General features: G+C 40.6%; 1 protein-coding gene across 3 annotated transcripts in view; it reads left to right on the forward strand.

Annotated features, from left to right (window-relative positions):
• The first annotated feature begins 451 nt into the window (after nucleotides 1-451).
• arhgef25a (Rho guanine nucleotide exchange factor (GEF) 25a) overlaps nucleotides 452-26,086 on the forward strand; it is a 56,239-nt gene continuing 30,604 nt past the window's right edge. For 2 of the 3 annotated variants that reach the window (XM_039801028.1, XM_039801029.1), the window contains exons 1-2: nucleotides 452-608; nucleotides 1,686-1,809. In XM_039801028.1, coding sequence (XP_039656962.1) covers nucleotides 513-608; nucleotides 1,686-1,809 — 220 coding nt within the window. In that variant the 5' untranslated portion in view covers nucleotides 452-512. Of the gene's footprint in view, nucleotides 609-1,685; nucleotides 1,810-20,797; nucleotides 21,360-26,086 lie in introns of those variants that run through there. The other variant, XM_039801031.1, reaches the window with a different exon arrangement.

Consider the following 26,086-nt stretch of genomic DNA (forward strand, 5'->3'; position numbering starts at 1 on the left):
GACTCCTCATTTAGACAAAGATGAGGACAGTTGACTCTGCTCAAGAAGGCCCAAGAAAATCTTCTATCTAAGTTTCCGGAAGAAGCTTATGTTGAGAGCACAAGGTGGAAATTTTCACTGGACTAAGCCAGAGTTAGAGACGCCTTGTGCCAGCTCACCTGTGTCTGAATTGGGGGAGGTGACAGAGGGACAAGGAAGGACAAGCTCTGAGGCTCCTGTCCAGACAGAAACATGCCCCCTTCTTCCAGGATCAATTATTCATGTGCATAAGGTTTCCTGTGTGTCAGGCTAGACAAGTCAGGTTGCGGTGGCTCGGCTCCAAACTGTGGCACAATGTGCCGTGAGACGCGCTAAAGGAGCAGAAAGCAGGGGCACAAGAGTGAGAGCGAGAGAGAGAGAGAGAGAGAGAGAGAGAGAGAGAGAGAGAGAGAGAGAGAGAGAGAGAGAGAGAGAAGGTCACAACAGCAGATGAGAATAATTTGAGGAGAGTTTTTGTTTGCCGTTTGGGAAGAATGAAGGCTCTACAGAAGAATCAGGGACGCACTGACCAGATGTTGGGAGCCATGGCTGATGTGCTTACTTCTGTGGCCATGCCCAATCAACAGTTGGTAAGTTGTAGATCTGTTTGTGTATTTACTAGCTGTTTAAATGAAAGCATAATGGCACAAACTCAACACACAGCACATATGGAGCTATTTTGAAGGGCTTGCACTGCATGATGCATACCAAGTTTATTTTGTGTCATCTCTATAACTTGGTCATAAACCTAAAATGGTCAAGCAGAGAGCGAGAGAGAGAGAGAGAGAGAGAGAGAGAGAGAGAGAGAGAGAGGGATGGAAGGATTGCTTGTCTCTGTTCAGTGCTTGGGAGGAATCTTGGATGTTTGAGAGAAACAGGAAGCAGAGTAGTGGTGATTAAACCATCTGACCATAAACAAACTCATGCAGGTCGCCCCACTGCAACCCATTATATTACATTTTCTTTCTTCTTTCCTTTCCTTTATCTGCCATTAAAACAGAAAAGGGTCTGCATTACAGGTGATCTGGTTTCCTGAAGTATGTGTTTTCTAGTTTAGTTGGTTGGTCGATTTACATTCTTAAATAAAAACATAATCACTATTACCCTCCTCTTCAAATGCAAATCTTCAAAACCAATATGGAGTGTGACTTAAAATTCATGCACAAATTGCATTTAATGAACTTGATTGAACTACTACTGTATTGAACATCTAGAAATTCAAACATATGGATGTCAGAGTGTACCAAAAGATCCAAATGGGTTTCCCTTTAAAACTTTGCTTTCTCTTTGTTTATCTTGATAAATAATTTCCTCCCTGGAAAGTGGTAAAAAAAAACATAACTGTGATTGTAATCTCCCTCCATCCCCGCAGAGTACTGACAACTGCCTCTGTTAACCTCTACTCTGGTGCTGCTAGGTTTTTAAATAGATTGAAAGGGCTGTCTGAGAAGCAGTTCTTATCTAAGCTATGTGGCAGAAGTTGGACCTCAATGATTTCTATTGCATTCTTGCTCAGTGCATAATGGAGAAAAGGATGAAAAAGATGCAGGGAATAGTGGAAAAACACAGCCACTGGTAAAATATGTTGTGGTTATGTGTACAATCTTACCATCACTTCCTCCTTGAGAGCAGGGCTCCACCGCTGACAAAGGCATCTCTGTGTGTAGCTCTCAGAGGGGGGTGAGGCGGACCCCCCATCAAGCGAGGAGGAGAAGGGGCCTGTTCAGGGCCAGTGGGAGTGGGAGCAGCAGGCCACTACAACAGAAAACCCAGAGCGGAGAGAAAGAACAGGTAAGACCTGAAAGAGCTGCACTGAGCGTGACAGATCATTTTTTGAACCCCAGACCCGCAATGCTGGTCCAAACATTGTCCCTCACCAAACCAGTCAGAGCTTAGAGACTCACTCAAACACAAACTTCCAGCCTCAGCTTTGATTCTTTGTGTAAAACATCTCAGATTTCTGTGCAGTGTGGTCTGAAACAGCCTGCTCAGCACTCACATTCACATTCATGAAAAACTCCTTCCTGCATTCTCTGCTGCTGTTGACGTATATGCAGTGATGACTTCTTGATTCAAGATTTATGACATGAATAAACATGAATCTATAAGTGTGTACTTGCCACGTGAGCTGCTGCCCAGGCCTTCAGTTTCAGCTCAGCCTGCTTTTGCATGTGAGCCATATGTGAATTCAGGATATAAACAGGCCCATCTGCCATATCTGATGGTGGTCATTAGCAGTAATAACTTCAGGGAAAATATCAGATTGGAATCACCTGAGTGTTGGTAGTTTACTCTTATTAAACTCCACCCTCTGTATCCTCTTATTAGGAGCAAATTGCTTTGCTGTAATGTACCATACATAAGTACGTTTGAGAGAGAAAGAGTCCTTGTGTGTATCTACATGCAACACTTTCCAGATGGGGCAAGAAAACATGTTCAGCTGAACTCCCCTTTCCCTTCTGCCCCAACACTGTTGGTTACACTGATTCTGATTTAGCTTTGAAAGGGTTGCGTGCATTGCCATTTTCCTTGAGTTGAACGGAACAAAAGGATCTTTGTAGCTGGGTTTGGGTTAGAGGGAGTGTGTGTGTATATACGGGGGGTTTGGTGGCGAATACCATGTGGCTGGACCACTAACTGTTGTGCAGAAGAGAACATGGCGTACAGAAAGGGTGTATGTGAGGCCAGAGGAAGCTGACAGCGATGCTTATCTGTAATGGTCTTACTCGGACAGGGTGTGTTGTTGAGATTAATACTGCTAAATATTGTTTTAGTGCCCAGCTCAGCACTCACAAAAGCAAAAAAAGTAAAGAAGGTAAAGTAAATGCATTATTTGGAGCCATGTGGAAGGAGGATGACCAAAAGGGAGATTGTGTTTATTCCAGTCCCAGACAAGCTACTTTGCTCAATTGTTTTTGCATAGCCCAATTTCCTCCGGATGGGAAATTGGATGGAAAATCAATAAAACACAAGGCGGAAAAACATCTGAACCACAACAACAAGATACAGACGTTGTTGTAGCAGAGTATGGCTGGACCAGAAGTATTTCCGTTTATATCTCTCCGTATAATCGAACCATTACGAATTCCCATAATGAAAAATGATGGCTCAAGTTTTTATTGTCTAAATGAACTATTTTATTTTAGACATCTTTGAAAATAACTAAATAATAAACATTAAAAGGGTAATTGAGGTGGAATTTCTGTACAGCCTAAATTAACTTGTATGCCTGTGACAGAGTCAATCTTCAAAAATGTAGAACATGTGAGACATGTGATTACATATGCTATGGTTTGACTGGCAGAGGTCACAGTGTTGTTTCCATCCCTTGCTGTGTCAGTTGAAGAAAAGGGAAAAGTGGAGAGGCCCCTGTTTTCTTTAAACACGTGGTCCACAGGGCCATAAGGGCCATCTGTTATATGTTAGACACAACATGCCTGCTAGTGGCTTCCCAGGAATCACAGGACAGGGCCAAGCTCCACAAATTCAGATCCATTTTTTCCAATTTCTCAATCCAGCTTTCTTTTCTCTTCTTACTACAGTATCTTACTACAGTTCGGCTTTCTCTTTCCCTCTGATCATCTTCTCTTTGTCTTCCCTCTCCTCTTCCTTTTGTTCTCCAATCCCCCATATATCTCCTTTTATTTTTCCTCGAAGCAATGTCTTCAGCAGTGGTATTTTAAACCTGGCTTCCCCTTCAAATACATAGAGCTGTTGAACATATTTCTCTCAAATCTCATCAGCCATATAGTTCATACTCTCACTCTTCCCAGACAATGTGTGTCTACAGTGTCTGTTTCGTAACACCGATCAGTGATGGATGGCCTTGTGCGTCCAAACTCTGTGTCTTACAATGTTGTCTTCTTCAAGGTAAAATGCATGAAGCCACATCAACAGGAAAATGCACAGAACCAGTCAAAATAAATAGTGGTATATTTGACCCACAACTGCATATGCACATTGCTCATGTAAACCATCCACGTCTCTATTTAACTTTGAATGTGCTCATTTGCACACAACACATGCTTACTATTAGTGTAGAAAAGGTTATGCCAGTTGTGTTATTTATAAGAAACATTATATTTTGTTAGACATACAGAAATAATGATGAACATTTATGGCAACATAATATGAGGAATGCTTACATAATACTCTCTGTACCACAAATTCTTCATAGTCAATGCACAAGAATAGTGTTTTTTACAGTATGACATTTTCTCTACAGATAGAATCATGAATGGATTTGAAAGACTAAAGATCACAACAAGATTCTGTTAGTGTCTTTAGTCACCAAAAAGTTGTTAGCCACTTTTTCTGTCTACTGATGAAAAGTGATATCTAAATGACATCATTCACCAAATTCATGAGTAGATGTGGGGTGTAGAATTTGCACGCCCTTGTACATATCTGGTTTTGTGTGAGGCTGGTAGAGTGTTTCATCCAAGGATCCCAGAGAACCCTGGGACTGAACTGTGTGTGTGACCTTAAATGGGCAGAGATCAACTTGAAGCTGCATCATATTGTGTTGTTAGGGCCAGACATTAGACAGCATTACCTCACACAGGTGGATAGTGTAATTGTGTTTATTTACATGATTATAACATCATATAACAACTCACATTTCTTTTTTCTGAACTTTTTTTATTTGAATTTTAACACAAAAGTGATACAACACAGTGAACAAAGTGAATACAGCATAGTGGAACTGACATGTCACTTCCCCTCAGGTCCCCTACCCAACCAACCCAGTACAGGTCCCAAATGGGGACAAACAACACAGACCCATGCACACTGACAAACACACACCAGTAAGAACACACAACATCCAAAAGATAAAGGCAGCTGGCGTCAAATGCAGCAGTCCAGAAGGAGCTCAGTCCTCCAAGTCAGGAAATAAGCTGAGGGAGTCAACGAGTTCTAGGAAAGGGTTCCATGTCTCTAGGGATGCCGAGATAATCTAAGCTTCTCAAACTTCTCAAACTTCAAATTGTCGTGCACCTCTTTAATCCAACGGTCGTGTGTAGGGGGGGCCAGAAAGCTTCCAGTTGAGCAAGATTAGTCTCCAGGCTAGCAGAGATGTAAACGCCAGGGCCCGCCTCAGTGCAACTGGGAGGTTAGTGTCAAGGGAAATGCCAAAAAGGGGGATAATGTGCTCGTAGGCTCTACTCATGGTATCAAAAATGCTCATCCAAAAAATTGTTAATTTAGGGCAAGACCAGAACATATGAGTATGGTTGGCAGGAGACGGTTACACCTGTTACAGGCGTCCCGGACAGTGGAGTATATTTTAGACAATTTTGCGTTTGTTTAGTGGACTTTATGAAGGACCTTGCATTGGATTATGCCATGGCGAGCACATATCGAGGATGAGTGAACCATAGCCAGAACAAGGTCCCATTGTTGGTCCGTAATAGTCATGTTCGGATCGCCCTTCTATGCTGCTTTTGTCAAAGCACAAGGGTTCGCGGAGGTCGAGCATAATAGATACAACGTACAATGCAGAAACACATTTCTTTCGGTCGGGATCTATCGCCAGGAGGGAATCAGTCAGGGTTTCGGTGGGGCGGATTGGAAAGTGGGGGAATGTCTTCTTGACAAAGTCCCTAATCTGAAAAAAAGCAAAAGAGGTGTGACTTAGGCAAATCATAAAGGAGAGCTCTGTGAAGGATGCAAATATGCCATCCTTGTATAGGTCTTTGACACTGACAATATCATTACTGTGCCAGGCCCTGAATGCCAGGTCGGAACTTGAAGGTTTTTAAGCAGTGGGGAAAAGACGGAAGGGCTCTGTAAGCCAAAGTGTTTCCTAACCTGACTCCAGATCTTGAGCGTGAGGGATACAATCGGGCGTGTGCCCATAGCTGTTGAAGGCAGAGGTATCGTCTGAAGTCAGGGAGCGCCAGGCCCACCTCAGCCTTCGGAGACTGTAGTATCGCCTATCTTATAAATTTAGATATCGCCCTGTCCAGCTTGTCGAAAAAAAGATGTAACGATAAGTACCAGGATGTGCTGGAAAACATAAAGAAATTTGGGAAGGACAACAATCTTAATCAAATTTATCCGTCCCACAAGGGAGAGCAGTAAGACCGACCAGCGGTCAAAATCGCTTATAATTTTTTTTGACCAGAGGTAAGAAGTTCTTGCTGAACATGTCTGATACAGCCTTTGTAATGAAAACCCCCAAGTAGCGCAATCCGTCCTCCGCCCATTTAAATGATGATAAAGAGTGTGGGAAGCGCATAGCCAGAGAATTTATCGGTAGGAGCTCGCTTTTCTGATAGTTGAGCTTGCAGCCGGAATACGGACCGAACCGTTCCAGAATGTTTAAAATCACAGGGAGCGAGGAGATTGGGTTAGAGATGTACAGGAGCAAGTCATCCGTATACAATGAAACTTTATGAGTTGTGCCAGACCGTGTGATGCCTTTGAAACCTTCCTCCGAGCGAAGCCAAACGGCCAGAGGTTCTATCGCGATAGCGAACAGGAGTGGCAGCGCTGCCTGGTGCCTCTCCGGAGTGAGAAAAGGGGAGACAACGTGTCGTTAGTTTGAACTGAGGCCATCAGGAATGAATATAATAATCTGACCCAAAAGATAAAATTGTTGCCCAGGCCAAACTTGTCCATTGCCTCATATAGGTACCCCCACTTGTTGAAGGCCTTTTCGGCATCGAGAGACACCACAATTTCCGGGGTATCATTACTCGACGAGTGAATGATGTTAAGTAGGCGTCTAGTGTTGTGGGAAGACTGTCGTAGTCATAGTACTGAACCCTGTCTGATCCAGCGAGATAATAGAGGGCATCACCCATTGAAGACGGAGTGCATGAACCTTTGAGAGAATTTTGAGGTCCACATTGAGGAGTGAGATTGGTCTATAGCTGCCGCAGAGCAGGGGGTCTTTCCCATTCTTAAGAATTAGGGAGATAGTGGCCTTCAACAGAGTGTCCGGCAGGCAACGATGTTGAAATGCCTCATTGTACACTTCTTTCAGGACTGGTGCGAGGAGAGTGGAAAATGTTTTGTAATACTCTACAGTGAAGCCATCCTTCCCTGGGGATTTACCGCTCTGTAGCAAGTTAATGGCTCCTAGAGCCTCAGCGGTGGTTATAAGACCACCCATCTATTTGGGGGAAGGTTATATCATTAAGCATGTCATCTGCAACGGGAGGGCAGTCAGAGGTATACAGTTCATCATAGAATTTGGCAAATATTTCGTTAATGTTGACAGGCTCAGTGTGGATCTTGCCGGAGTCAACTCTGATGGCAGGAATTAACAGTGAGGTTGCCTTGGCTCTGGCCTGATGAGCCAGAAGCTTCCCAGCTTTATCCCCTGACTCAAAAAAGCGCTGTCTAGATTTGAGCAGACGAAGCTTGGATTTATTCGTAGACAAGAGGTCAAAGTCTGTTTGCAGCCTAAGACGTTCTCTCTAAAGGGTAGGGTCTGGGCCGGCCGCATGTTTGTCATTGATGTCCTTAATTTTCTGTAGTAAGTCTGCCGTTCGGGACATTTCGACTCTTTTTAAATTAGAAACAAAGGAGATAAGCTGTCCTCTGATATAAGTTTAAGAAGCCTCCCATAGTACGCCTCTGTTTGTGTACGGCAGATCATTAAGCTCAAAAAATAGAGTGATTTGAGAGGGTAGGAGTTAAACCTCCACTGCTTGAAGGGGTTAGAGTAAGCGTGAAAGTAGAGCTCAAGGGAGGTTGCTGCTTGATCAGATATTACGATACTGTGGTAGTCGCTGGATTTAATCTTGGAGAGCAGCCTATCGTCTAGAACAGGGGTCGGCAACCTTTTTGAACCCTTTTCAAAATTTCTTGTTTAGTGTGCCATGTCAACATTAAGTTTAATTATGACATCACATCAAAATGTAATATCCAGGGAATCTGTAATTTTATTCCATTGCAACATTTGATAACATTATTGTATATTATTATTATGATTATGGAAACATGGTTTTAGTATGCAGCATCCTGATTGGTGGAAAATGGGCTGACAAAAATATTACTGTCAAAGAGCCTGAAGCGAAAAGTTGTGGAAAAGCCCAGCTTTAATGATGAATGGACTGATAAGCAGGTCCTGTATGCCTCATTTTCAATGAAACGATTCTGTGGCAAAATAATAATAACACAATCAGCATCATTATCAAGAATGAAGAACATGAACATAACGTTTGTGTCATTCACGTGCATGTTAAGTAGCCTAGCCACAAGTATTTGTTTTGGTCTTATAATGCATCCATATTTACCGCTCCAGCGGAGAGGATGGTTTCTTCAGCTAGCTTAAGTTTATAAGAATTTGTCAAAATTTCAAGATTCCCTGCAAACTAAGATAAACAGACTACAAACCGACAGCTTTTCTTTTAGCTTGTTTTGTAAAAGATTCGCTATTTGCAGAGTAGAGCTGTGTTTGCGTAAAAAAGCGTGGTGGACAAGAGTGGACTGAGCAGACAGAGCAGCTTTCTACATGTTGATGCCGGTCTACACAGGTGAGTGCATTGATAAGTATTGGCTTTTAACTCACGAAGGTTTTAATGTAGCCTACTTACAGTAACAAGACTAGCGTTAGTTCATCTGCCCCAGCGGCCGATGGTAATACTCTTTGTATTGTTCCCAGTCAGAGATATGAGTCAATCAAACTACCGTAAATAACAGGTCGCGGCGTTGCGCAACTGTGAACGTTGTAATTTGGCATGCGGATGAGAGAGTGCTTCAGCATTTCAACCATGATTTCAACGCATCAATAACTCTCTTGCACACATATTGCCAGCGTGCCATTGGTTAAGGTCCCATGTGCCCATGGTGGCACGCATGCCTAAGGTTGCCGACCCCTGGTCTATAAGAAAGAAGTCTATATGAGTGTAGGTGTGGAGCACATGAGAAAAAAAAGAGAATGATTTGGCCGTGGGAGACGTGTGCCTCCATGGATCAGTGAGTCCAAGTCGTTTGGCAAAGGCATGCAGAGTTTTGGCTGATTTAGTTAAGGAGTACGGTTTTTCGACGATTTGTCCAGTATAGAGTCCTGGACCAGATTAAAATCTCCACCCACAATGATACGATGATTTTCAATGTTTGGGAGCGATGTGACAACTCACATTTCTTCTGTAATGCAGAAGATGTGTAGCCTGACAAGCCAGACCCACATCAAGATGTTGGGTCTGGGAACTCACCATTGGCAGGGCTCAATCCGAGGGGTGGGATATACTGCACTCATAGCCAACCAGAGCAACGCTAGTTGATAGATTAAACTTTACCGTATCTGGTCGGCAAAACTCTCGAACACATCTTAATTTTTTTATGAATGACTTCAGTGTTTAACTCTAAGTCTTCCAGAGTCGCAGTGTTTTTTTCAAGTCGCAAGCCAATGGAGAGTTGCTAGACTGACCCTGGCTGCAAATTACATTTGCTGCCGCTAGGGTGCGTCTAAATTTCTAGGCTAGAAGATGTGTACTGTGTCAGATGACTTACATTTTGATCAGATTATACATAATTAGTGCTACCTGCATTAATAGCAAATGTTTCCTATGTGTAGAAGGCCTATAATTAGTTAGAAATGATCCGTGTTCCAAACAAACAAATTTCTGGGGACGCAAGCAGCATTAAAATTCTTAAGCAATGAGTTCAAAGAACTGAAAGATTTTCGTCAAGAGACTGAACGCGACATTAGAACGATTATGCAACAAACAGCTGATTTGAACCAAAAGCTGGACGTGACAACAACGCATGTTGATCAGCTGGAAGCTCGGTTGAGCGACTTGGATGACGCTGAGGCCGACAACCAAAACACTACGAAATGGGTGAAGTCTCAAATTGATGAACTTGCTGAACAGATGGATTACTTGGAGAATAAATTGAGACAAAATAATTTGTGCATTTACAATGTAGCCGAAAAGAGTGAAGGGAGCGACATCATGGCATTTCTCGATCAGCTGATTGGAAAAGAACTTGGAGTGCCGGGTGAATTGAACATCATTCGTGCCCATCGCACTTATCATGAACGTAAAAACTCTGTTCGGCCGATTATTGTCGCCTTCCTCAATAACAGTATTAAAAGACACGTCCTGGGCAAAGAAGGAAGTAATGGTAAAAGACACACAGATTTACTTCAATCATGATTTTACCTTCAAGGTCAGACAACAAAGATCCCTCTACAAGCCTATTAGAGTACAGCTAAAAGCCCAGGACATCAAAACACAGTCTGTTTCCTGCTAAACTAAAAGTCTTAAATGATGATGGGACTATAACAATCTTCCCAACTCCAGCTACAGCAATAAAAGATCTGGAAGAAAAAGTATTATACAAAGCTGATGACAAGAAATCACGCTGATCAATGAACTTACATTGGAGGTAGGACTAGAAAACATATAGTTAGTTAAGAATGTTAACTAACTAGTCCTTGATCTTTATTTTTGTTTATTTTCTTTGTTTGTATTTCTTCTTTGAAGAGAAGAACAAGAGAGACAAGAGACAAAACAAACGAGGAGGCATAAGGTGCTTATTGAAGTGTTTAAGTAACCAGCTTATTGGGAACATTATTGTTTGTGTTAAAAGATTAAAAGTTGATTATAGTCCTCCTCGGCTACTCAGCGAAAAGCTTATTTAGGATATGCCTGAAAGAGATTGTGTGGTTATTGTAGGAACTGGTATGAAAGGGGGAGGGGGTCACGCCACAAGCTGCTTAGGGTAGGTAGCCTAAACAAACGTGGTTACATTGACCCTAATTCTTAGACAAAACAACGTTCACCAGAAGATACCACCCAGCATGGGGTGGTGCAGATGGAATTTTTTGGTTAGCCTATATGTGTGTGAGTGTGTGTGTTTTATATGTGTTGAATGTAGTTTTATTTATTTTTTTGTTGAATTTTAATTTTATAAATCCTACCTGTCATGTTAGCCTGAGGGGTTGCAAGACTATTTTCTTTCTTTTTTTTTTCTTTAAAGGACTACTATGGATAAATCAGTTAAATTAATTACATGGAATGTTAAAGGTATAGGACATTCTATCAAAAGGAAAAGAATACTTACAGCTCTCAAAAAAGAGAAAGTGGGAATAGCCTTATTGCAAGAAACTCACCTTTCACCTGAAGAGCATCTTAAATTACGGAAAGACAAATTTTCTTTTCATCCTTTAAAACAAATAGTCGAGGAGTGGCTGTTTAAATTCATAAACACATACCCTTTGAATTAATTGATCAGATTTCTGATATAGAGGGAAGATATATTTTGGTGAATGGGAAAATTTGGGGCAAACTTAATATATATGCTCCTAATATAGATACACCTACATTCATCTCTGATATGGTCTCTCTTTTGAATACACAATGCACAACATTTGGTTTGATGCGAGGAGATTACAATTTAATTCTTTCATATTTGGATAAATCTTCACACTCTGGAGGTTCTAACCCTAAATCAGCAAAAATGTTGCGATAAATAGATGCTTGGAGAGAAAGTAACCCTACAAAAAGGGATTATACTTTCTTCTCCAATAGACATAACTCTTACTCTTGTTTCGATTATTTTTTTCTTCCTAAAAAATGTATGAAGCTTGTTTCATCCTGTGAAATACATGAAATTTCTATATCGGACCATGCAATGGTCTCCTTGCAAATCACTCTAAATGAATCTTATACAACTAAAATGTGGAGATTTAATAATCTGTTATTAGAAGATGAGATATTCTGTAAGAAAATGAGAGCGTGGATTGAAGACTTTAATATTTATAATTTATCATCTGAAATAGCCCCATCTATACTTTAGGATGCAGCAAAAGCTACTTTGAGAGGACACATTATATCCTACTCCTCTTATAAAAATAAATAAATAAAATTAATTACTGATGGTTTAAAGGAAGAATTATTATTTAGAGAAGCGTTACATAAGCAAGACCAATCTGAAGAAAATTGGAACAAATTAGTTATAGCCAGAGCAAATTTCAACTCAGACCACTCAAACTATATTAAACAAAAAAGTATGTATTTGAAACAAAAAATGCATGAATTTGGGAATAGACCATGTAAACTATTGGCACATTATTTGAAAAAGGAACAAGTTAAGAGAACTATAATGGCCATTAAAACTGAAAATGAAGTAACATACGAGCCATTAGAAATTAATAAACATTTTTTTGATTTTTATAGTGGTTTATATAACTCAGAAATATTTCAATCCCTGGAAGAGGTGTTTTCTGTAATTAAATCATTACCAGCAAATAAATCTACAGGCCGGATGGTTTTTCTGGAGAATTTTATAAAACTTTCTGGCCACAACTTAAATTAGTTTTTATGTTAATGATAACTACTTCTCTAGCCATAACATTATTCCTGTTTCTATGAAAACAGCTAGAATCTCTGTCATATTGAAAGAAGGTAAAGACCCTCAAAGTTGTGCCTCATATAGGCCTATAAGTTTGCTTAATTGTGACTATAAAATTATTACAAAACTGTTATCGAAGAGATTAGAATTAATTTTCCCAAAATTTATAAATTTAGATCAAACTGGATTCATTAAAGGCTGTCACTCATCTGATTATACTAGACGACTGTTTAACATCATACATTATTTGAACTAGGAAAAAACTTCTACCTAAAAACTACCTTCATTATTAATATCTCTCGATGCTGAGAAGGCGTTTGACCACTTAGTATGGGATTTTCTTTTTTAGTACTAGATACATTTAAATTAGGCTACAATTTCATTGAATGGATTAAAGCATTATATGACACTCCAAATGCAACTGTCTGTACTAATAATGTGGAATCTCCCCCAGTGCACTTAGAAAGAGGTACCAGGCAAGGCTGCCCTCTCTCCCCATTATTATTTGTTATTGCTTTAGAACCGTTTGCTGAGATGATCAGAATTAATCCTATGATAAAGGGAGTGACCACAGGCACACAACAAAATCACAAAATTTCTCTCTATGCCGATGATACTTTATTATTTGTTACTGAACCTATGTCAACTTTGCGCCATGTTTTGGCAGATATTCAAACATTTTCTACGACTTCAGGGTATAAGGTTAACTTACAAAAATCAATTGCTTGCCCTCTTAACATTCCAAATGAGGAAAATGTTAAGAAGGAATGCCCCGTCTCTTGGTCAGTATATGGTTTTAAATATCTTGGAGTACAAGTGACACCCGCTTTGGACAAACTATTTAAGGGAAACTATAACCCTTTGCTGGAGGAATGCAAAAAGAAACTTCAGACTTGGTCTGCTCTCCCACTGTCTCTTATTGGGAAAATTAATGTAATTAAAATTAGTATACTCCCTAAGTTTATTTATGCTTTTAATATGTTGCCATGTTATATCCCCTTTTCTTTTTTAAGGTTAATTAATAGATGTTTAGCAAAATGTATATGGAACAAGAGGACCCCAAGGATTAAGCTGTCCACTTTAACAAAATCATGTTTAAGGATTTCCAATTTTTTTATGGTACTAGTGGGCTTGCCAAGTTAAAAATATTATAAGTTGGAAGTTGGGAACTAGTTCTCTTTGGGTAGCACTGGAATCACTAATATGCTATCCATTGGAGATCACAACAACACTTTATGTTAACAAACTGCAGTCCCTGATGAATGTAGAGGGGTTCCCCGCTTTGCAAGACACATTGAAAGCTTCGCAGGACTGTAATAGGTATCTGAGCACAGAAGATCATATAAGCAAAAACTCTCCTATTGCATTTAACCCCGAATTTCTAGCTCTCTCTCGAACTGACTTTCGAAATTGGTCACTTCATGGTTTGAAAACTTTTTTAGATATGTTTGATGAAGACTCTGAATCCGTTAAATCCTTTACTGCTATTTGTGCAGAATATCAAATTCCTAGAACAGATTTTTTTCAATATTTGCAGGTTTGTCACATCATCGTATCTATATAAATCTGTATAAAAAGGGACAACTTAGATTCTATCCCACTGAGCTGGAACAATTTATTATTTCTGCTACTTCGCTTAAGTGTAAGATATCTCACTTGTATAGAATTTTGTCTGAAAGTTCCCAGAACTCTTTTTCTTCTTTGAGAACAAATTGGGAATTAGAGCTTAAAAAGAAGTTTAGTGAAAAAGAATGGCTAACTCTGTGTATGGAATTGACCTCACCTTTAACTATAAACATTAAAGTCAAGGAAACTAATTATAAATTCCTGCATAAATACTATATAACTCCAGTGAAGCTTAATAAGTTCGATCATATAAATTCTTCTATGTGTAGGAAATGTGGAACTGAATTAGGAACATTCATGCATTTATTTTGGTATTGTAAAGCTGTTTATTCCTTTTGGAAGAAGATTCATAAAGCAATTCAAGATATGTGTAACTGTACTTTTGAATCATGTAGGACCCTGACTGGGTCCTACATGGATTTCCCAGTCAGGCCCAACTTTGGATCGATGGCTGGAGCACATAATAGACTTGTTGCCCATTGAACAAATTACAAGTAAACGGCATTCAAGACTGCAAGATTTCTTATCCAAATGGTCCTTAGTACTGAATTATATAAAGACTATAAAATGATGAATTCACATTGAATAATGTACAATCCACAGACTGTGGTAGTGTAGGATTATTATTATTATTATTTTTTTGTCTTTATTGTTTGGTGTGGTTGTGTTTTGGAGGATGTCTTGTATGTCTTGTATGTTTAGTTTTTGTGTGTTAAATAAAAAAAAGAAAAAAGAAATGATCCATGTTGTCGTACATATTTGAAAAGCTCTTCCAAGTACTGTCTGTGCTCCTGTGTGATGTTAAGATAGTTTGATAATCCATATCTCTTTTGCAATGCTCCCCTGATGTTGTTGGAAACATTGGGCAAAGAACGGTCCTGAATCTGTTATCTACACCTTTGACCTATATAGATCCTACCCTTTCTGAAAAGTCTTCTTGTGAAATAATGACCATTAACCTCACGTATATGTTCACTTCTTAGCACATGGATTTTATTTGCCTTGAATTGGCAATGTTGGCAAAGTTTCTAAGCTTGCTGTAGAGCCTGCAACAAGTGACCTTTTGGCCATTTGGCAGGGGAAACAAGCCGTGATCACAACTCTGACATACCTGACACACATCATCACCTTTTACTGTAAGTTGAAGTGAACAATTGCTTATTTACACATCCAGCAGTTACAGAGCAACATTATCATTCATTTGGAATCATGTTTGTGGCCAACTGGCTGATTTAAATCCAATATTTAATCTCTTTTAGCTCTGTTCATGGTCCCTATACCAACTCCTGAGGGAATATTTTTTTTTTAGCTTTTTGCTGAAAACAACTGCCTGCTGTGCCCTAAAATGGCGCTATGAGACTGGACAGATAAACAATGAGCTAAACTCGATATAAGCTGAGGGGAACTGCAGATTCAGATAAATCTCTGCAGGTTCATCGCTACAAGCAACCACTTTCACATTGATGGTGCTCTAAAGGATTGAGCACCACAGGTCGATTATTAGTAAAACCTTTTGTGGCAGTGTCAAACTGCCATATTCTTTTTACATGAGTAATTAGGTTAAAAAAATAAATAAATTGAATTTGTGTATACTAGTTAAATTGAAATTCATGTTCATTGTAGTTGAAGTTCATGTTGTTTTTCAGTGAAGTGGGTCAGGCAGGGCTAGCTGGGAGGCATAGGTCTGGCAGGACACCTCACATGTCACTGATCTGCAGCACATGTACAGCTGGCATTTAGACCACAGACTGTCCTGGAAGGAAGGAGGCAGCTTGATAACTATAAACACAGTCTCAGGCACATACAACAAAAATCAGGAATACTGATTTTTTATTTTATCCAGCCTGATTCAGATGGAATCTAATGTATTAGAAATACTATCTCTAAATCTCTTTTTTCCGACTAAATCTGCCTTTCCCTTGACAGTAAAACCTCTGGTCTCAGTAATTATTGACCAACGATAAAGCAGCATTGTCTCACCATGTGTTGTCCCTGGGTTCGTTTTTGTTTAATTAACATTTTCTCCTTTGGGTGGCATTTTAGCTCAGGGCTAAGCCTTTAACACAGTCAGCAGCAGTCCCAGAGTCTCAGTGCGAGCATTGCTGCATCTAGAGCAAGGTTCACATACTGGTTCCAGAGAGTTAAAGAGAAGGAGGGAGGCTGTGGGTCAGGTAAAGGAGGAAAACTCTGACAAGCTCCGGTTTGAGAACTATAACCTGTTTTGCTGGAAAAAAAGGGAAGGTGGATGGAAAAAGATTGGTAAGGAGTATGAGTGTGGCTGTGAGTGTGGAGTGTATGCTCGTAATTGTGGGTGGTATGTGAGTATCGTGGATGTTTTGAGAAACAAGTCTCCATGGGTGGTGTACCTCCCCTCTGTGTAATGCAGAGCTCCTGCTGCCCAAGAGCTGCACTGCATGATAAGGTATAGTGGGAGGTACTGAGTGGTACTACTGGTGAAGTACACAAAAACAGAGCAACCCACCTGTCTGTCTCCCTGGTGAATGCCAGCAGTATAATTTAGTCTAATTGGACAAAAACACCACCTTTCTGCAGAACAGCAGCAGAGAAAAGAACAGGACAGGGACTCTGTGACTTGTGCTTTATGATGGGACCTCAGCCAACAGCCAAAAATCTCCCCCTCACACTAGCTTTTCCAGAATGCCAGTTTGCCTTAATTGGTGCTCAGCTGAGAGATGATGAGAGGAAGAAAAAGAAAGAGGAACTAAGGGAGAAACAGCGAGGGAGAGGGAAGAAGGAAAATCTAAGTGAGCGTATTTTGGCAGGATTTCAGCTGGCTGATGGGTTGAGGAGAGGCTAATGTCAGTGGGGGGTTGGGGAACACACTGCGAATAAGCAACTGCATATCTGCTGAGCTGAGACATACTGTAGCTATTAGTATGCATGCTTACTGTATGTCATGTGAATTCTGTGCATTTTCCTGTTCATCTGCAGTTTAAGAGCTTGTGCATTAATACTGTACATTATGAATGATTTTACTCCAGCAGGGTGTATTGTGTTTGCAATATCTGTGTTCCAGGAATGTCACTACAGAAGAACATTTGGAAATTGTATTTACATGAGCTGATTTACATTCATAAATCATACTCGAGATTCCTCTCTGAGCATGCCTCCTAAATGTGACTAACTGTCTCCCACACAGAGTGGAAAGACGATATATTCTTCTTGTTTGGCTGGCTTGGCTCAGAAAAAAACACACACATCCATCTACTAGCATGCTTATCTTTAGACAAGCCTTTAAATCCAGTCCGGTGTGAATGTACATGTATGGATTTTATTCATCCTCTATCACTGTAAGGTCTCTTTCTTCACGTCTGCACAAGTGTACATGTGCAGAGGAATCATCTTTGTCTCTTGTGTCTCGTGTGGGAGATGGAAAGAGAAAGAGAGAGAGAGAGAGAGAGAGAGAGAGAGAGAGAGGGAAGGAGTGAGGGAGTAAAGGAGAGAGATAAAAGGAGAGCGATGAATGGGTGTTAATGCACAACTTACCTCACATCCCTTGCTCCCCCTTTAAGCCAGGGGAGGAAATTTGTTTCCATATTTCAGCATTCAGGGCTTCGTATATGTCTCCTGGGCCAATTTTGGTGTTCTCTTATTCAAAGGTTTCATTCCATACCGAGAAAGTGATACTGTAGGTGTTGAACATCATGGGTAATACACAGAAATAAGATTATCAGTCACAAAAATGTCAGTATAGGCCATTCTGTGTGTTTTATAGTAATTCGATATAATGTGAAATATTTTATATTCCAAACGTTAGTGATGTTGTTATTGCAGAAAAATATTGATAAATGAAAGTAGAACAAAAACAAAAGCAGCTTTGAAGCAGCACTGCCAAGTGAATAAACCAACCAATCAACCTTATGCAACAAGTCCAAATGCCCCCTACTGGGTGCCTTGTAGAAACACACTCTGGCATCCTTTCCGTTAGGAGCACATGAAAAGATTAACCTGCATTCACCTCATGAATTTTGAATGCATCTCTAATGCAATGTATTCTTTATTATCTCTCTGCTGTGTAGTCACTGTTTGTGTAGAACAGCGCAGGCTTGCTCAATTTGTAATGCCTTGCCCTTGGATTCTTGTCTTGGTGTCTGCATTATATCTTGTTTCTTTCAAACTCTCTGTTCTTCTGTCAAATCCATTTTTTCTCAACCCCCTTTGAATTGTGCCCCTATACAGACAGTGTTTGGCAGCAATATCAGCATCAGACAAGTGAAGACATTCAGCAGCACTGTTCTATATTCTTCTGGTGAATTGCCCCTTCAATCACAGTCGCTTTAAGCATCCATTATAAGCAAAGAAAGGGAGAGATGGATGGAGGCCGGAAAGAGGAGGGGGGGAGGATTGCGATCTATCTGTATCTGTGCAGAGTGTAAGTGTTGGATGTGGAAACCCAGCTGCAGTCTGAACCTGACAATAGATAATATATCTGTCACTATGGGGTTTCTCTCCTATTCTTCTTTTACATCTGTCATCTGTGTGTTTGTAAGTGAGAGAGTAAAGTCAAATGTTTTGTGTGTGTACTCTACTTGTGTGGCAAATGGGTGAGGCATCCAGGCTTCTCTGTTTGCTCTCACTGTCTCCTGTAGATGACAGAAACATCCTGATGGCAATCTGCCACCACCCTGTCACAGTAGAGAGATGGATGCTGGAGAGACAGCCCTGCTGACCATTGAAGCACTTGACAGTACACCTCAGGGATGTGCATGCTTGTGTGTATGCTTGCCTGTTGGTTCTGACAGCCGATACTCCAGCCTTGTCTTGTTTCTGTCGATGCCCCCAAAGAGGAGTCTGAGTGGGTGCTTGTTTTTGTTGCAGTAACCAGGTGGTGATTTCCATGCAGTCGGATTGTAGCTTGTGTGAAAAGGAGCATCATTGCGTCATGAGTGCTGCAAAAGTGAGATTAGATTACATACTGAGTCATAAGCTAAGCGGCTTCAGGCAGAAAGAAATGCCGTTTGTTGGTCAGAAAATAATTGGTTGGGTCTCAGAACATGCAGATTTCATAATAGCATCATCACCAACCTTTTTCGTTTTCCTTCCTCTGTCGGTTACGTCTTGTTTCCTTGGATACTATCTTGGCATGTCAACAGACTGATTTCATCTGTAAGGCTGATGAGTCATAATGTAGTGTTGATTGAGTATAAGCCCACATCTAAATATGGCACACTTAGGGTGTATTGCGATGTTAGCAATTAAACAACGTCAGCAGCTGTTAGTTTCAACATAATCATGACCATGATTAAGCTTTATGAAGAAGGTTTTGTGTGTGTGTGTGTGTGTGTGTGTGTGTGTGTGTGTGTGTGTGCACTTAATACAGTGCTGTGTTTTCACCTTGAGACACATAACCCCTCAAAAATATATGCACACTTATGTCACCAATGTCCATGTATGCAATGTCTGAGCTTGTGCTGTGTCACACATGCACAGATTATTTTCTGTATAAAGAGTAAAAGTAAAAGAATCCTGCAGTGGATGTCCGGTAAACACATTGATGAGTGAAACTACTTAAAAACATATGTCTATTTGCTGTATTTGATGAGAGTATAGTTGATGATATATTATTACATTATATGACATTAAATTTCATTTAGCTGTCACTTTTATCCAAAGCGATTTCCAATAAGTGTACAAACTCCAAACGGCAAGAATCGAGTACAAGTACATTATAGCTTTAAATAAGCCAAACTACAAAGAGCCACAAGTGCAACATGAAAGTGTAAATGTTTTTTTTTTGTTTTTTGGTAGCATCATCTTCTTAGCTAAAGTGCAGTCATAAGAGATGTGTTTTTAGCCTGCGGAGGAAGATGTGTAGACTTTCAGCTGTCCTGATGTCAATAGGGAGCTGTTGCACCATTTAGGAGCCAGGACAGCACACAGTCGGGATTTCATTGAGTGATTAGGTGTCCCTCGCCGTGAGGGAGTAGCAAGCAGATTGGCTGATGCAGAGTGGAGTATGATGATATAAATGATGTGATTCCATAAATGATAATATCATGATACATATTGATTTTGCAATATGAAATTACATGCCACGATTGAAGATTTTATTCTATCGCCCACTTCTCCTCATTCAGAGGATCAATATCGCTCTCATCTCTCCAGTAAACCTGTGATTTCTTCACTCTATAGGTTTCTTTGGTTAGTATGCCCACTATGTACTGTAATGCACACACACACACACGCACGCACGCATGCACGCACGCATGCACGCACGCATGCACGCACGCATGCACGCACACTCACACTTAGAATGCCGACATGCCAGCATTGTGAAATTCGAGACTGCCTACTCGCCCCATGGAGACAGTAGGAGAGAGAAAAAAACGCTAGCTATGCTAGCCACATGATCATAAATAAACACAGAAGTCAATATTGGAGCTATCCCACTCAGAAAAGCCCACAATTTCAAACTGTCAGTTCAACAGACATACAGATGCTGGTGATGACACTGCCATTGCATTACTGGGAAACACATGACACCTTCAACCCAACATGGCCTCTCCTCTGTAAATAGCATGATGTATCATTACAGACCTTGGTGTTACTATTTCTAGGAGAGGTAGATTTCCACTAGAGAGCGTGGCATTTTGTCTGGTCTCGGAGTTGTACAGTTGGGGACAGCAGACGAGCAAGGAAGCAGAAGGGAGCAGAGAAAAAAACTGCTGAGGGGAGAGAAACAGAAGACAGGAAGAAGGAAAATTATGGGAGTGGGAACCTTATCCTGGAATAACCAGCAACTAGAGCTGCAGACTCCACCCTTCTCACCCCTCCCCTTACTCTCTCTCTTTCTCTCTCGCAATCTCTCTCTCTCTCTCTCTCTCTCTCTCTCTCTCTCTCTCTCTCTCTGAGGCAGTCTCCTAGACTGTCATTTGACCAGGCAGTTCACAGAGGCGAGAGCTCAGCACCAAAAAGAAAACAAAGGGTAAAAGAGAGACAGAGGGAAGGGGAGCACATTCACTGTAAGGATAAGCTTGCTGGAATGTTTCCTTGGCTGTTTATTATCATTTGAAAAACGCTGCGAGCGTGGATTTCTTCTTGGTTGCTGCTTTTTTGGACTCTGTCTCTTCTTCTCGGTCTGGATGTAGGCTTTAAGTCTGTTTGCAGTCAACTGAGGAGCAGGATCAACTGACACCTTTTTTTACATTCTGAGGAGTAAACCACAACCTCTACTTGTGTGAGGGTGAGAGAGAGAGACTAAGAGAGACAGAGAGAAGGAGGGGAGAAAGAGAGAGTGCTGGGCCATGCCCACCTCTGCTCATGGTTCAACAGCATGAAAGGGGGCCACCATCACCATCGCCACCACCGAGGCTGTGGCTGCCAACACTTGTTCCGTAAAGTCCTGGCCAAGTGTGGCTGTTGCTATGCCCGAGTCAGAGGTCAGTGTCACACACACACACACACACACACACACACACACACACACACACACACACACACACACACACACACACACACACACACACACACACACACACACACACACACATGTTTATTTCCATCGAGTTTGTCATTATCAGTCTAAGTTTCTTTGCCTTGAGGTTAGTTAGGAGTAGTATGTGTGTTTTTGTTGACTGAACTGAAGAAATAACTCCTCTCCATTCATTTAATACCTCTACATTCACTCAATTTAATGCCTCTTCTTCTCCTCCACATTTTCTTATATGTCCACCCACCTCTCCCTTATCTCTCCCTCCATTCCTGCGAGCGTATGCTAATCGTTTAAATGAAAGCTTCAATCCTCTCGCCTGCTCTCTCTGCCTCCAGCTAAAGCAACAGATGTGTGTCACATACATATCAGAGCAGGCGGAAAAAAAACTCCTTGCTACAGATGACTACACAGTGAGGAAGAGGAAATAGGACATGTATCACACATTCTTCCATTAAAAATAGAGGAGGAAAGAGAGAGAGAGAGAGAGAGAGAGAGAGAGAGAGAGAGAGAGAGACACACACACACTGTCCGCATCATGAGTGTGTACCAGGCAGGTATGTGCAGCACGTGGATGGATGAAACACACAGGGGGACTGAGCTGAAACATCATTCTATCAGTCGCCCCAGTGAGAGCTGAACAAAACAGCAGTAATCTCTCTCTCTCTCTCTCTCTCCAACTCTCCTGTTTGTTGTAATGAAGAACAGCAGCAATAGCAGCGGCCCATTAGAATAGTGTGGTTGAGTAAAAGCAGCGGGTGACATGATATGTAATAACAACAAGGCTGGTGCTGCTTTTTTAGAGTTTATATAAAACTCAGGACTCACTGTAACATTTGGCTGAGAGAATCTGAAATCTGAAATCTCTCTATCTTTTCTCTCTGTCCCTGTCGCTGTCTTGTCACAGACACGACCTCTTGTCACTGGGGCTCCGACAGTTACTAATTGCACTATATGAGTTTATGCTGCGGTGCCACGCTGTGTTTGTTACATTTTTAGCCTACATCAAAGGGATAAACAGTGGACCTATACCCACTGAGGCTCTGCATAAGGAGGGCCTCATGAAGTAGGCTTTCATATTATTGGCCAGTGTTGTTGGATACATACCTCAGATTCCTTCAGTTTAATCTCTTATGTAATGGATAGTCTCCCTTTCCATAGCCTGCAGCTACCCATTGCACCTCTACCATGTTATCATAGGGAATACACACACGCTTATATAATGATGTATAAAGAGTGGGTTTTTTATATGTATAAAATTGGTGGGGCACCAACAATTTCAAAAGATGGGCTACATATCAGTAAAACTACAATAGTCCGTATCTCACTCTGTTAACATGTCAACAAACCGCATGGCTTCACAAAACACTTTTAATGACAGAGGTTAGCCAATCATATCTGAAATATGAAATGACGCTGTCGTGGTGCTACACTGGGCATCAAATCCGTGTAATCTACATTAAACACACTATGCTGAGCATGCTTATTAATAATTTCCCACATACAATGCACATTGCATTGTGTGAGAGGGGCTAGCTCCACTCTCACACATTCAGGCTAGCCTACCGTGAACACGGGAGAACGCAGTCTGAAGCAACAAGGCAGGGGCGGATATGAAATAAAATCCTACCACAAATTATATGCAGTTTAGGAAGATGTTATATTCATAGAAGATAACAAATTATAGATGATAATAATCTTGAATCAATTAAAAATAACATAACATTTGTTTGAATTTCTTTCTGTTGACCCCCACCTGCCCCTAATGACCAGTCGCCACTGTGTATAAACATGTGGGGGATTGGAAAAATGAAACATTTCAGGCTATGAAAAGAAATCCCAATAAACATACAGTAAGAGCATTATGCCAACAATCCAATAGCCTTGGGTTTGTTTGAACAGCCATGTATCAGGAGGCTGTTTGTGGTCCAACATGACATGATGAGATGTTTTATATTTTACAGTTAGAAGCAGAAAACCTCTTGATCTGATTTTACAATCTGAGCAGGAGAAATGTCAGGCGCTCTACCCCCACTGGAGAAACCACATTATAAAACTAGAGTAGTCTCTTACAGAGTAACGTGAAGTAACGTTAATGTGAAGTTGTGTGCTCTATAAAACCTCCTTATAGAGCATGTAAAGTACATTTCTATGTTGCTAATACTGGTTTGGTACCACTAGGTGCTCACATACAGTCCTCTCCAATACTGTACAGCAGTTTCTATAATTAACACATTGTCAGAGGGAAAAGGGTTGACTGTGTTGGACTTTTTTTTTTATAGCACTTCTTCTTTCTCTTCTTTATTGTCTGATCTCTTTAGAACTCTGTCTCTTTTCCGACTTTTTATCTGATACATTTGACTTTTCAAACTCACAGTGTCTTTCTGCGTCAGGAAGTAAAGTGACATCCAGGACCCCGTTGTTTCTGTTGTGGTGTTTACAGGAAAAACACTAAACAATGCAGGTCTGACCTCAGTAGCCAAGGTCCTCAGCACTTCTTGCAGTCCCAAGACAATGTTTTTGCAGGTCAAGCATGTCACAGTATCAAATGTCTGTGTCTGAGTTTTTTGTTTGGACTGCTTTCTCCAAGCTAAGATAATCAGGGTCAAAATACTTAATAATGGCTTGGTGTGAGATGCCAGATGTTTAATGTGACATCAGAAACAAACAAAGATATTCCTCTTTCTAGTTATTTTCATCTCAGTGACAGACTTTATTACTCTATTGTAAAACTGTTTACATGCATCTGCACCGTTCATTGATTCTAAAAAAGCGACTCCACTGACACAAGAGGAAATGATAGTGTACTGCATGATTCATTCCCTACTTAGGCATAATAACCCTTACTTTTACGCTGGATGATGACACAGTGCTGTATGCCATTATGCCACACCATATGTGTATCTGGCATACGCCTACATTCACACGCACACTCAGAGCAACACACTAACATGAAGCGATCAGCGAATAAATTACTAAAATTGTAAATCATTTCAGCGTATGTCACTGGGATTAAATTATTTGCACAAGATGACCATCAGTCCTGCATCCAGCCAATTCACTTTTATGCAGAAAAGGGACTGCATTGCGTCAGAAAAATAGGCAAATCAATGGCTTTCTGTGGCCTCATACTGTAAGGATATCCTACCACACATTCTTTTTCACTTCGTAATCAATGTGTAATGAAACAGGCAGAAGAGAGTCCTTAGCTGAGCTTGAAATGTGTGCTTGTGTGTAGGGGTTTGTTGTTGTGCAATGTGCATGTTGCAGGTTTATTACAGGACTGATGACATGAAAATAGAGTTTGAAGAAATATGACTATATAAATATGAGTGCAAGGGGAAGGGGAGGGGTGGGATTATTAATCTCAGCAGTACTCAAAATGATAGAGAAGCTCAGAATGATGGACAGGTGAAGAGATGGGTATAATGAAAGAGAAAAGCATGTATCATTTTAGCTCTGATGTTTGCGCTGCTCTGCACGGCACATTAGGAGATTGGCTGCCATTAAGGGCTGCTACCCAGCAAATACAGTTGACAAACCATTTAAAAATACATGGTGTGCCATTGTTTGATATTGTCCTCAGTCAATTGCCTCCACAGGCAATAGGGAGGAAACACAACCTGTGGATTCACATAATCAGGTCTGGTAGGAGGGTTGTGTTTTGGGAAATGTTACTAAAATGTTACTAATGTGTGAGTATAAAGCAAGTGTTGCTCCTAAGATCTAGAATATCCTGATAATAACGCATGCAGCAAGGCATTGAATAATTGTGTGTTCCTTTTTGAGGATCAAATAGCAACATTCAAACAAAAGAAGGAATTTATATAAAAAGTGTGAACAGACTCCCAATGACGCTGACGATGTTTTCCTTTTACATAAATGGTAATGTTAAACCCTCCCACACACCTCATGGTATTTGGGATGCACCCTGAGATAAATCTGACACAGACAGACAGAGAGAAAGAGGAAACAAAAGAAAGATATGGATGGGATTTAGGTAAAATCATACTTATACAAGGCAGATTATCAGCATATATGGAAATGAGCTCTTCAGAATCCCTTTGAAAATGCATTTTAGGCCATGTTAGAATAAACACTGTATTCTATGTCTGAAATGTGTCCTAAAAAAGCATGTAACCTCAATGTTTCAAAGAAAATATATTTTAAATGTATTTTTTAAGCAGCTTATAGGAACAAATATATAATTGAATTAGACAGTGGACTTTAAACAGATTTCCTGAAAGAGATTGGAAAGCGTTACAACAATACATTTTCAAAACATATAAGGTTAGACACATTTTCTATGCCTTTTTATATACAAAGTGTACATCTTTCCCTCCAGAAATCTCCATCTTATTACTCGTATCACCTTCTTTCTTTCTTTCTTTCTTTCTTTCTCTTTCTCTTCATTTTATGTCCCTGTAAAAAAGGAAAAGGCTATGTGCTGCTTTGTACGTGCATTGTGCATGTGTTTCCTGTGCATGCCTGAGTGTGTTTATTTGTGAATGTTGGGGGCTGGTGTGTTGACTTATGCATGCAATGAGTTAGGACAAGGATCCCCCCCAGCAATGACACACTCACACACACACACACACACACACACACATGCACGCACACACACACACACACACACACACACACACACACACACACACACACACGCACACATAATGT

This window comes from Perca fluviatilis, chromosome 5 (assembly GCF_010015445.1).
Source record: "Perca fluviatilis chromosome 5, GENO_Pfluv_1.0, whole genome shotgun sequence".
Taxonomy (NCBI): domain Eukaryota; kingdom Metazoa; phylum Chordata; class Actinopteri; order Perciformes; family Percidae; genus Perca; species Perca fluviatilis.